The sequence below is a fragment of the Dermochelys coriacea genome, chromosome 5 (assembly GCF_009764565.3).
Source record: "Dermochelys coriacea isolate rDerCor1 chromosome 5, rDerCor1.pri.v4, whole genome shotgun sequence".
Lineage (NCBI taxonomy): Eukaryota > Metazoa > Chordata > Testudines > Dermochelyidae > Dermochelys > Dermochelys coriacea.
In genome coordinates, this window is record NC_050072.1 from 130,271,780 (window position 1) to 130,284,424 (window position 12,645).

The window sequence follows — 12,645 nt, forward strand, 5'->3', positions numbered from 1 at the left end:
GGGGAGATCTTTTCCCCGTCTTCTCTTTTTAGAATTCCTACATCATGGGCTTCACCAATCACTTCAGTGTCAGATCCAGAATTGGATCTGAGGTTGGAGGTAGAGCTGGATCCAGTACGGATGTTGAGTGGACATTTCTTTTCATGGAAGAAGTGTTCAGGCAAGGAGTGGTCCTGAATTCCCTGGATATCCTTTGGTGATTGACACCTGACTTGGCAAGTTGGCAGCAAACCCTATGCCTTCCTGGATGCTGTGGACATATTGTCTGACTCCTCCTTTTTCTTTTCTCAGTAGAAAACTGGACTTCCAGGGCCAGAACAGATTCTACTGCAGTCTATGGAGCTCAGAGGTTCGGGTCTTTCAGCCATGGATCCGAGATCATCAGATCTCCCTTGCCCTTCCCCCCACTCCCTCAGAAGAAGACTATCAAGAGGGACCTTCACAGGATGAGTTCTTAATCTCAGGAGAGTTGCAGAGCAGCTCATCTGACTCTGGTAGGAGCACAGCTAAGAAAACGGGGGATTTTTGTATTCCCGTATTTAGATACTTGGTTGCTGAAGGGCCAATCCAAAGGAGAATTAGAGAGAGTTATTCAGGCAGTTTGTTCTTTATTCGGGTGTTATAAACAAGCAAAAGTCACTTCTCCCTCCATCTCAAAAAGTTCCCTTGAGAGGAACAATCTTCAGTTCTGTCAAAGGAAGGGTCTGTCTTCCAGAAGAGAAGTTTTTGAAAATAACAGACTTGATGCAATGACTGATGATGCAACTGGTTCAAATGATAAGGTTTTTTCTGAAGCTACTGGGCTCATGGCATCCATGACGTATGTAATCCCTGATGATTGTAGAGCTTCGGTGTAGATGTTACTTATGCCAAGGGGAGGGGTTCTCCTGTCAGCATAGGCAATTCACCTTCCCTAGTGGTGGTAACTAGGGCAACAGATGAATTCTTTTGTCGACCTAGCACTGTGTACGCAGGGACTTAGGTCTGCTTAACTACGTTGCTCAGGGGGTATGGATTTTTCACACCCCTAACCAGCATAACTGGGTCAACCTAACTTTCTAGTGTAGACCAGCCATTTGCAGTTATTTCATCAGTACATGTGTATTGAGGACACACTCATTTTCTCACATATGATGAAGAGATTTTTTTGAAGGGTCTACTGAGCTTTTATCTGCTCACCAGAGACCCCGTCACCTTGTGGAATTTGAATTTAGTATTGATTCAACTGGTGTCGTTCCCTTTTGAGCCATTACAAGATTGCTCCCTGCTTTTGATGAAAACAGCCTTTATTGTAGCAATGACTTTGCTGCATGCACTACTGGCAGATTCCTCCTACACCCCAGTACTGTTTTTATGGGGGCAGGGTGGTCCTTAGACCACATCATAAAGTCCATTCCAAAAATGGTTTGATTTCTGTGTGTGTCAATATAAACTTAGTTACATGTGGTTTTGGGGAAAAGTAGAGGTATGGGAGATGCTAAATTGCATTCTTTAGATGCAAAAAGAATACTTTCATATGACCTGGATAGTACTAAGAACTTCAGATCTTCTCCTAAGTTGCTTATCTCTTGTACGGGTTCTTTGAAGTGTAGGGCCATGTCAGCTCAGTCATTATCTAGATGGGTCAGACTTTGAATTGAGGAGTGGTGTAGGGCAAATTTTCTCTCCTCTCCTTTCCTTTCCAGGTCCTCTTCGAGCGCCTGGTACTAGGGGAATGGCTGTCTACAGCATTTTTCAGGCATGTTCCAATTGTTGAAATTTGCAAGGGTGCTACGCTGAGAACAATCCATACTTTTACAAGTCACTATGCACTAGATTTAGAATCCAGGTCTGATGCTCATTTTGGCAGGGCAGTACTTCAATCATTGTTCAGTTAGGACTCTGCCTATCCTTCCCTATTGAGTTATTGCATGCCAAATGGCACTCAGAGGAAATGGAGGTTGGTTACATGTAACGGAGTTCTTTGAGATGCACTGCATGTTCCCACTTCCCTGCTTCTGTGGGTTCTGATTGTATCATTACTTGGTATTCTGTGTTAGAGTTTGGCAGAAACTAAGGTGCCAACTATGCCAATGCCCCTCCTATAGCCATGTCCCCTGACTGGCATGGGCTCTGGGGATGGGAGGGGAGGGGCAAGGATCTTCTAACAGCCACTAGAAGAAGGCTCCACCATCTTAGCTGCACCGAGTCAGTGCATCCAGAGTGCGTGAATCTGCAGGGTGCATCTCAAAAAAACCTCCATTTACAAGTAAGTAGCCTCCGTATCCTTGACCTGTTTCACCTCATTGGTAGTGAACAAGTTTAGGCTTGAAATTAGACAAAGGTTTCTAACCATCAGAGGAGCGAAGTCCTGGAACAGCCTTCCCAGGGAAGCAGTGGAGGCAAAAAAATGACTGGCTTCAAGGCTGAGCTTGGTAGGAAGGGGTGGTATACTGAGTTTGCCTACACTAGATGGGGAGGGCTCTGAGATACTACAGAGAATACTTTCCCGAGTGTCTGGCTGGTGGGTCTTACCCACGTGCTTAGGGTCTAACTGATCACCATATTTGGGGTTGGGAAGGAATTTCCCCCCAAGCTAGATTGGTAAAGACCCTGGGAGGTTTTCACCTTCCTCTGCAGCATGGGACATGGGGTCACTTGCAGGTTTAAACTAGTGTAACTGGTGGGTTCCCTGTAACTTAAAGTCTTTAAATCATGATTTGAGGACTTCAGTAAGCCGGAGGTTGGGGGTCTATTACAGGAGTGTGTGGGTGCGGTTCTGTGACCTGCAATGTGCAGCGCAGACTAGAAATGATCATAATGGTGCCTTCTGGTCTTAAAGTCAATGAGTCTACGAAGGAGCCTGGGGTTTGTTTAGTTTTGTCTAGGGTATGTAATGGTTATCCCTTTAACCATAAACACAAAATAGATGCTGCTATTCAATCCTGTCAAGTACCTTCTGCACAGGGAAGGAGAAGGCAGTGACTGGCTCAGCAGACTGACAGAATATACACTGGTCCCAAGCCTTTGAGAGAGAATTGGCAGAGCATCAGTGTTTAAGCAATGATGAAAAGGAGTACTTGTGGCACCTTAGAGACTAACAAATTTATTAGAGCATAAGCTTTCGTGAGCTACAGCTCACTTCATCACCAAATGCATCCGATGAAGTGAGCTGTAGCTCACGAAAGCTTATGCTCTAATAAATTTGTTAGTCTTTAAGGTGCCACAAGTACTCCTTTTCTTTTTGCGAATACAGACTAACACGGCTGCTACTCTGAAACCTAAGCAATGATGGGCATTTTTCCAGATAGGTTGCTAAGATTTTGGCAAAATCTTAGTCTTTTATTAATTAATACAAGTGGCCTATTGACATGGCGGCTAAACTTATCCTTTCTACATAAAGTAGAGATGTTAGCTATTTACACTTTATACTTAAACATGCCTATCTACTTGAACAGCTAGTCAGTATCTAACAGCAAACTGAAAATCGCCATGGGGAACCCCTTATGATATTCCTTTGGGAAGCCTTGTGGAACAGCTTTTTGCCTTCCAGTGCCAAATTTGAATGAAAGAAGTCAGGAAGCCAATCGTTACATGCGCAAATGGTATAGAGAGGAGGGTCTGAGATTCACAGAGCATTAAAATGCCTTCTGGGAGCAATTACTTGCACTAGATGGACCTTGGTTTCAAAATTGGGTTGTTCTGAGGCAGCTTTGTTAATGGCAGGGACATCTGGATTTTTTGGCCAGTGTGTGAAACTTTATTAAATCCACAGTAAGGTAGCTTCTCAGGACCACCTGTCCTGTTCGTGGTGAAAATGGATCGGGCCTCTCTGCTCTGCTCTCACTTGCCTTCCGTCTTTTGATGCTGAAATCCAAAGCAATGAAGTCCCAAGGATTAACAGCCACTTAAAACCAAGGCCATATCAGAGGCTGCATTACTCCAAGCCATGTCATATCCTGTGCGACAGCCCCTGAACTTGTAAAATGGCTTAAGCTCCTCTAATAGCCAACCCATTTTCCTGAGAAACGTGAAGCCTAATGCACTGGGGAAAGGCTTCCCCAAAACCTTCTGACCTCTGTGGTTTGGAGAGAGGGCTTGAAACCCCTGCTTCCAGGATCCAATGACATGAATGAAAACAATTTATACAAAATCTGGGCTGATTCATCACTGGTACCAAAGTATCCACAACAGCAGTCTGGAGATGGAAAAGACCTAATGAAGCCATCCAGTCCATCTGCCTGTCAATGAAGGATTATTCCTTACAATTCTTGTTTAATAGAACTATACAAATAGTGGATGTAAGCCATGCAGTAGAGGTAATACAGCTGAGATTTAGATACCAGATAGTGTTTCTCAGAATTTCTCATTGTAAAATTAACTGAAATTAGTCGAATCTGAACAATGTCATATGGATTGCAGGAATGTCATATGTGTTACAGGAGGGATGCCACAGGGATTGGTCCAGTCTTTCACTAATCTGGGAGGCACAGGTTAACAGTACACTGACTGTTTTCAGATAGTAGTGACTGGAAGGCATTGCAGACAAATGCAACAGGACCTATACAGAGAAGAGCAGGAAATAAAATAAGAATCAGTTTTGAAAAATGCAATTCAGTACACCAAGGAAAAAGTAATCTTGTAAACACTAATATTCAGTGCGGGAGAGAAACCAGGAGAACAGAAATGTCAAAAGAAAACCAGTGATGAAAGGAAGACAACAAAATAGACACAAACTAGCAGTTGTTGTTAGCTGTTTGCCTTCCATCCTCTATTTCACAGTAAAATCGTTCAGAAGAAAACAGCCTGTTCTTGCTTCAGTAAGTTTACATTGTTCTACAGCATCTTTTTATCTTGTGATCAAAACCTATATTAATGCAAACTGTGAATTTTTTCAATTCCTATGGAAACATGTCTAGTGCCAGCTGTCTTTTATTTTAAAAAATGAAATGTGACCTGCGGTCTGCCAAGTTGTGATACTGACAGACGAGTCATTCCCAAATTGACCAATTGCATTTCAATGCCTCTTGTTGAGTTATCAAGACAATCTACTTGTATGTGAATTTCAGAGAGATGTCCTAGACCAGCAATCATTAACTCCATTTATTTGTAGGAATAGAATCAAGGGTAGGCCCTAAGTGTATTTGTCTGTTTACCTGTATCTTGTTAGAAGTTTAACCGTGTGATCTAATTAACTTGTAGATGCTAATCCTGCTCCTGTCTCATAATGCTTCATTATTCTATTAGAGATCAAAAGGGGATATTATCATTTAGATGGGACTTATGGTGTAATATATTATTGTCCTAATCTCTCTTTGAAAGTTGTAATTCCACATAGTAAACCACCTGTAAACTGTCTTGATAGTTTGCAAGGCTAATTGCCTTATGTGACTGGATACAGGTATCAGAGTGGTAGCAGTGTTAGTCTGTATCAGCAAAAACAACAAGAAGTCCTTGTGGCACCTTAGAGACTAACAAATTTATTTATTGTTTATTGTTATGATTCCTGATGTATGATTTGTGTCCATTTATTCTTTTGCGTAGAGACTGTCCAGTTTAGCCAATGTACATGGCAGAGGGGCATTGCTGACACATGATGGCATATATCACATTGGTAGATGTTGCAGGTGAACGAGCCCTTGATGGTGTGGCTGATGTGGTTAGGTCCTATGATGGTGTCCCTTGAATAGATACATGGACAGAGTTGGCACCGGGGTTTGTAGCAGGATTTGGTTCCTGGGTTGGTGTTTTTGTTGTGTGGTGTGTAGTTGCTGATGAGTATTTGTTTCAGGTTGCGGGGCTGTCTGTAAGCGAGGACTGGCCTGTCTCCCAAGGTCTGTGAGAGTGAGGGTTTGTCCTTCAGGAAAGGTTGTAGATCCTTGATGATGCGCTGGAGAGGTTTTAGTTGGCGGTTGTAGGTGACAGCTAGGGGCGTTCATTATTTTCTGACATCAGGAATCATAACATTCAAAAACCAGTAGGAGAACACTTCAGTCTCCCTGGTCACTCAATAAAAGACCTAAAAGTGGCAATTCTTCAACAACAAACCTTCAAAAACAGTCTCCAACATGAAGCTGCAGAACTGGAATTAATTTGCAAACTGGATACCATCAGATTAGCCTAAATAGAGACTGGGAGTGGTTGGGTCATTTCAAAACCTAAACTTAATTTCCCCAATACTAATTTTTCCCTACTGTTACTCACACCTTCTTGTGAACTGTCTGTAATGGGCCACTCTTTTACCACTTCAAAAGTTATTTTTCCTCCCTTGATATCCTGCTGTTAAATTAATTTATCTCGTTAGACTGACCTCACACTTGGTAAAGTAACCCCCCATCCTTCCATGTATTTATACCTGCTCCTGTATTTTCACTCCATGCATCCGATGAAGTGGGTTGTAGCCCACGAAAGCTTATGCCCAAATAAATTTGTTAGTCTTTTAAGGTGCCACAAGGACTTCTCGTTGTTTTTGGATGCAGGTAGTCTACCTGTGTATGCTAGGAAACAGATTAGTTTCAGAACAACAATCTGCACTGCCCATTCTTCGTTGTGGGTGCGGGGAGGTCCTGCTTGACAATTGTTGTCAAGAGACTTATCAGCTGGCTAGGAAACTATAAAGAAAGCTTCAGGACTGGTCCTTTTTATCTCCCATCTGCTTAAACTTTAACAGGGAAGGTCTAAACCTTAAAAACTGAGGTTTCTGGTTTAACGTGGTTTACCCTGAAATTCTCATGGAAGAACTTGAAGAGACTCTCAATACCTGAACTGTTTATTGGACTATAACCTTTAAAATTGATTCCAAAAAGACTTTTACAAATCAGCAGCCTCACCATCTCTGCTGTGAAACTGACTTAAGGCTTTTACACACCTCTGTATATATATTGATCTTTTAACTACAGCAACTTTCTTCTTTCTTTTTCTTTTTTATTGTTAAACCTCGAGTTTTTTAGTTACTAAAGGATTGGCATCTGCATGATTATTGGGTAAGATCTGAGACTCGTATTGACCTGGTGATCAGCATCCGGTCCTTTGGGACTGGTGAATTAGACTCGTATATGGTGAATCAGATTTTCAATAACCTCTTACTATATTAGAATTGGCTGTCTAGATGGGAGTCGTGGGCTGGAACGCTTAAAGGAGACTGTATTTGACTTCTTGGTAAGCAATGTGATATTACAGAAGCTGTTTTGTTATTGGCCTGGTGAATCTAATTATAGAATAAACCACCAGTTTTGGCATTTGTCTGCCCTATTCTTTGCAGTCTGCCCTGAATATAGCATTTAAATTGTGGTGCATCCAGGCACCCGGTCACACAAGTATTCAGTGTAAATGGGTGATATACTTTTACAAGAAAAGAGTGGTTTTCTTTTCACATTTTTTGCCAGCATAATGTTTTTATTTTTTAAGTTCACCTCCATACTATATACCCTATTTTCAGTGGAAATAGGCAAGCGAGGCATTGTAGGGTGAAAGAGTTGGTGAAGAACATTAACTGTTGGGATGTGTGAGAGCAAGGCGAGCAGAAAATCCATAAATAGTGTGGGAGTTCCCGGCTTTGCCTCTGTGTATGTCCTTAAATATTAATTTAGAAGGAAGATTTCCTTTTAAAGCCCCTGCCTGAGCTGGACTATATTTAGTGTTTGGAGTCAGAACAGGGAATTTGCAGTAATTGCATCATTCAGTGCAGCAATTGCTGCACAAGAGTCTGATAAGCCTTTGATTTTTCTGGTTCTAGTTATCTTCAGCATACATTTAAGTGAGCAAATTCTGATTTATCCACAGTATGTTGACTACTTCTCCCTCTTTCTGTACCTTATCCCTTAACTCACCAACAAAGGAAGTAATTGTTGCAGAGTTCATATGCTAGGAAAGCAGCCATAGATCAGAACTTTAGATGGGGTCTATAACTTGTCTTAGTCTTGCATATGCTCATTTTTAAGGGCACTCTGTGGCTGTTATTGCTGGTATTAGTATTCAACGCTGAAATGGAAGATGTATTTTTTTTATTACCTCAAAAATTTTAACCCAGCTACCTAAAGATTGTGATTTCATCAGTTAAGCCAACTGGGTCTGATTTATATTGGGTTTGGAGACATTCAAGGAAAATCAATCTACTATGGAACAGTCTTCATACTTTAATAAGTACAGTAGTTGTTCTTGAAGCCATTAGCCGACCAGAAAGCCAGCATTTTTATGGAATGCTGTGCTGCTGAAGGAGCTTTTTAGGAATATGACATTAAAATCATTGTAACTACTTATGCTCACTAAACATTTCATGATCCTTTCTTCACGAGTTAGGGGATTAGCTCTTATACCCTATCTAAAATCTATTCGATTACGTTCTGCTTACTGAAATCCCTTCCTGTCAGCGCTAAACTACCTCATCCTGGATTCCTTGCTGCAAACAGTCTTCTTACACTCCTGCATAGGTTCAGAGCTGTGTGCTTTATTTACAATGTGCTATAAAAGAGTTTTGAAACCTTTGGGTAGGCTAGAGTTTACTTTACCACACCTCTCCTATTGCTTCTACCCAACTCCTAGAAAAGCACATGGAGTTCAGAATTTAATCACTGAGGATTGTCAGCAAGGATTGCAGAGGGTCAGTCTCCTCACAATCAAGTCCAAAAAGAACAATTAACTTAATATTTATGTGCCAATTTCATAAAATTTTAGAATGATAAAGAAACAAAATAACTTAATTTCTACTAAATAACAAGGCTACTTCATAATCTATGTACATTATCTTCACAATTGTACATAAGTATAAAAACCCACATTAAATCTAAATAAGATAGTCCCCACAAAAACAGGAGTAACTCAGAGTTCCAAAAGCTTTAGGTTTAGTTCACCTAAGTCTGTCTTTTGTTCATCAACTCTGTACAGTCTGAGAGTCAATTTCCCCTTTATGTAACTAACACTTCCCCCTGCTCCCCCGTCAGAAAGCTAACAATATCACTAACTTGCTGCCCAATGCTTCAGAGTTAGAGGAAAGCAGCCTATTTCCCGGCAGAGCCGTCTGGGAGCAGGGACTGCACGTGGGGGCCCTCCCGGCACACAGCCCTAGCTACCCTCTCCTTGTAGACTGAGCTAACCCCCGCCTGCACACAGCCCTTAGCTACCCTATGTCTGCACCCTGAGCGGTTTTCAAACTTTTTGAGCTGAGCACCCTGCCCCTTTGAGTGATAATTTTTGGTTGTGCCCCCTACCCCACAACCCAGACAGGCTAGGTGTCTGCTGAGGTGAGTCGGGGGCAGAGGTGGTGGTCCCTCCCTGGACCCCACCGGGCAGTTTTGGCCCAAGTCCCGCTGGCCCCTGATCCCCCAAAATAGAAGTCAGACTACGCCTATGCCTGAGGGACCCTCTGGCCCATAGCCCTGAGTGCCCCGTTGGGCCCTGGAGTTTTTATGGCACATTGGGGGAGCCTCAGAAAGAAAAAGGTTGAGAACTCCTGTTATGCAGCATGCCCAAAACTACTGCAGCCAATTCCAGAAATGTCTGGGGGTTAAATGTTAATTGTGCATCTGCAGAGCAATGACCCAGACACACTCATTCCTCCCCCTTTCTTCCCTTTATATTCTTAAAGATATCTCCCTATTAGGCATGTGGGTTACACTTGTCCCTCACAACAGGATGGGGGCAGGGAATCTCATCTCTTAGACCTTGGGCTTCTCTGGCCCAGCTTTCCCCTCCCTCCCCCTCTCCTGTCCGTCTTTTAAGTATCCCCAGCTGATGAGCTGAATCACCTTCTTAGTACTTTAATCATCCAATCCTTAACCAATTCTCTCTTCTGTTTGGCCATGTGGGGTGCTTGCAAGTTGCACAGAGTGGTGAGTCAGGTTTAGGCTACTCGCATTATGTCATACTTCCATAAAGTGTAGTGCAGTGTTGCTATAAGCGATGAAACGGTTCTTGTTTCTCCCCCACGTTGGCTGTATTTCATTTAGAGGCAAGGTGAATCCTACTTTGAAATTGTTTTGGTCTTTTTGAATTTTAAGTATTATACAAATAGAAGGCAATCAGATATTGCTGTGTGTCTGAGTAGTTCTGTGCTTTCTATATTTACTATTTAGCTTAGATACTGTTTTTCTAGTCTTGATGGGAGAAGTATTGGAAAGGTTTATCTTTATTTGATAGAAAACTGTATTTGTGTTTTTCAGTTTATAGTATGGGATATCAAAATCAGCATTTGTCTGTTTTTGTCAGTCAGTACATATATAAATTCCACCCCATCCATTAAAAGTAGCTCTTAATCAATTTATTTCTAATCAAGGGCATTGCCATTTTTAGCCCTTCCAAGTGATTAATTTTTGAGATTGTGAAAACTTTCACTTAACATAATGCTATGTCAAATGTAATGGCAGGAGAACATTGGGAATGGAAAATGCCTCTGTTTTAAAAATAAAGGCTGGGCTTTTTCAAAGGGGCCTAAAGCAGTTAAATGCATAATTACCATTGAGTTGGTCACCTAACTCATATAGATTCCTTTGACAATCTCATTTAAACCTTTTAGTGTTTAATAGACATCGGAAGCATTCAGTCATAAATAATCTTCATCTGGTCACATCCGTTCTCAGAGTGTGTGACTCTGAGAATTGACTGTAAAACAAAACTAACAAACAAGAAACAACAATTATCTTCTTACTGAACAGGTCTTGTCTTTTTGTTTATTCAGTTGGACTAGCTAAAGCCTTGTCTACACTACGGGGGTAAATCTACCTAATTTACACAACTCCAGCTACATGAATAACATAGCTGGAGTCGACATAGCTTAGGTCAACTTATTGCGGCATCTATACCGCACTGGATCTATGGGAGACACTTTTCTGTTGACTTACCTTACGCTTCTCATTCTGGTGGAGTACCAGAGTCGACGGGAAAGCGATCTGCGGTCGATTTTAGCAGGTCTTCACTACACCCGCTAAATCGATCCCCAGTGCATCGATTGCCACAGCGTCGATCCCCGGTAAGTGCAGACATGCCCTAAGTTTAGTGTCAAATTTCTGCTACTTTTTATTTCAGTTAGCACAAACAGGTAGGATTGAGTGAGCTGCAGATTCTGTTCAGTCTATATATTAACAAAATCCCGTATTAAATTTCGAATCAGTTACATTTGCACAAGCCAATGAAGACAATAGAAATGAACAGATGTAATTGAGGTCTAATTTTGCCTACAGAATATTTTATTGGTTACGTGTAAGAAGGGAGAAACCTAGCTTATTCTTCTATTTTAGCTGCGTTTCCTTGGCTGGGCAGTTAGGGAATAACATTTATTTATAAACTGAGTATATTTGTTCTGGAGTTGCTGAGTAACAATGAATATGGCACCTGCCATTTTTAATCAATTGCCAAAGTGGAAATATGCTGCTGTGGCCCATTCTTTTCCCCCTGAAATCAGTAGGAGTTTTGCTGTTGATTTTGATGAGAGCGGGACTTGTCTGAAGTTATTAACTGGACTTTGTCTTAAAGAATAGTACATTCATGTATGTTGTGGCCCATATAAACCATCAAGATTTGAGGGGGGTGGCGGGGTAAGGATTTGGCTTGATATTTTGTCACCAATATAAAAAGACAGTGTATCTTAGAGCTACCTGGCCATCTTAAATGATTTTCTGTTCAGAAGAATATCAGGATCCATGTAGTTAAAAACTGAGGGGAATGTCATTCACTGTCCACTCAGAATCTGAGTCAATACAAACTATAATCTATGGATTCTGTTGATAGGCAGGAGTAAACTTTCTTATGCATGTTATTATCCACATTTTTTCCATCTACCAACCTGACCAGGCACCCATAATTTGGAGTGGTTGAGCAGTCTCTGCTGAGCTAAGTCAAGACAGACCCATGTGGGATGCAAGGAGGATATGCACCACCATGGCGTCACTACTGTAGAAGAAGTGCCTCTGAGTAGTAGAAGCAGTACTCTGCATATCTTGCAGTCCTGGGTACTTTCTACAGAGCCTTCCAGCTCCACACTGCCTCATTTGGGTGTCTTCTGGCTCCTGTCATGTGGGTACCAGGATTCGGACCACCCAGACTGAGTTGGGAAGAAGCTTATTATGACACATTGGGCAAAACAACTGGGCTAGACCACTCAGTCAGAGGAACATCCAGCTGAGCTCTCGAGTGATGCAGGATCCTGCTAGCTAAGGGGAGGGGAGAAAAGGGGGCAAACGAGAATTCAGGTTGGGGATAAAAGTTGCAGTAGTTCAGAGTTGCAGAAGAAAAGGAAAAGGGATAGAGTTGCAGCTTGTCATAAATATAAAGGGAAAGCTAACCACCTTTAAATCCCTCCTGGCCAGAGGAAAAAACCCTTTCACCTGTAAAGGGTTAAGAAGCTAAAGATAACCTCGCTGGCACCTGACCAAAATGACCAATGAGGAGACAAGATACTTTCAAAGCCTTTGCCGGGACCAGAGCAGGAATGCAGGTCAGAACTCCTGTAAAGGGTTAATAAACAAACAATTTAGTTAGATATGCGTTAGATTCTGTTTTGTTTAAATGGCTGATAAAATAAGTTGTGCTGAATGGAATGTATATTCCTGTTTTTGTGTCTTTTTGTAACTTAAGGTTTTGCCTAGAGGGATTCTCTGTTTTGAATCTGATTACCCTGTAAGGTATTTACCATCCTGATTTTACAGAGGTGATTCTTTTACTTTTTCTTCAATT

The 12,645-nt window shown here is 41.7% G+C and overlaps 1 protein-coding gene across 2 annotated transcripts in view; it reads left to right on the forward strand.

Annotated features, from left to right (window-relative positions):
- Nucleotides 1–12,645, forward strand: part of PIGG (phosphatidylinositol glycan anchor biosynthesis class G) — a 115,390-nt gene that overhangs the window by 96,196 nt on the left and 6,549 nt on the right. Inside the window, exon 7 of one of the 2 annotated variants that reach the window (XM_043514158.1) lies at nucleotides 6,650–8,452. The exons of the other annotated variant lie outside the window; for it this stretch is intronic. Within the exon in view, the coding sequence (XP_043370093.1) occupies nucleotides 6,650–6,674 (25 nt within the window). The 3' untranslated portion in view covers nucleotides 6,675–8,452. Of the gene's footprint in view, nucleotides 1–6,649; nucleotides 8,453–12,645 lie in introns of those variants that run through there. 2 annotated transcript variants of the gene reach the window in all.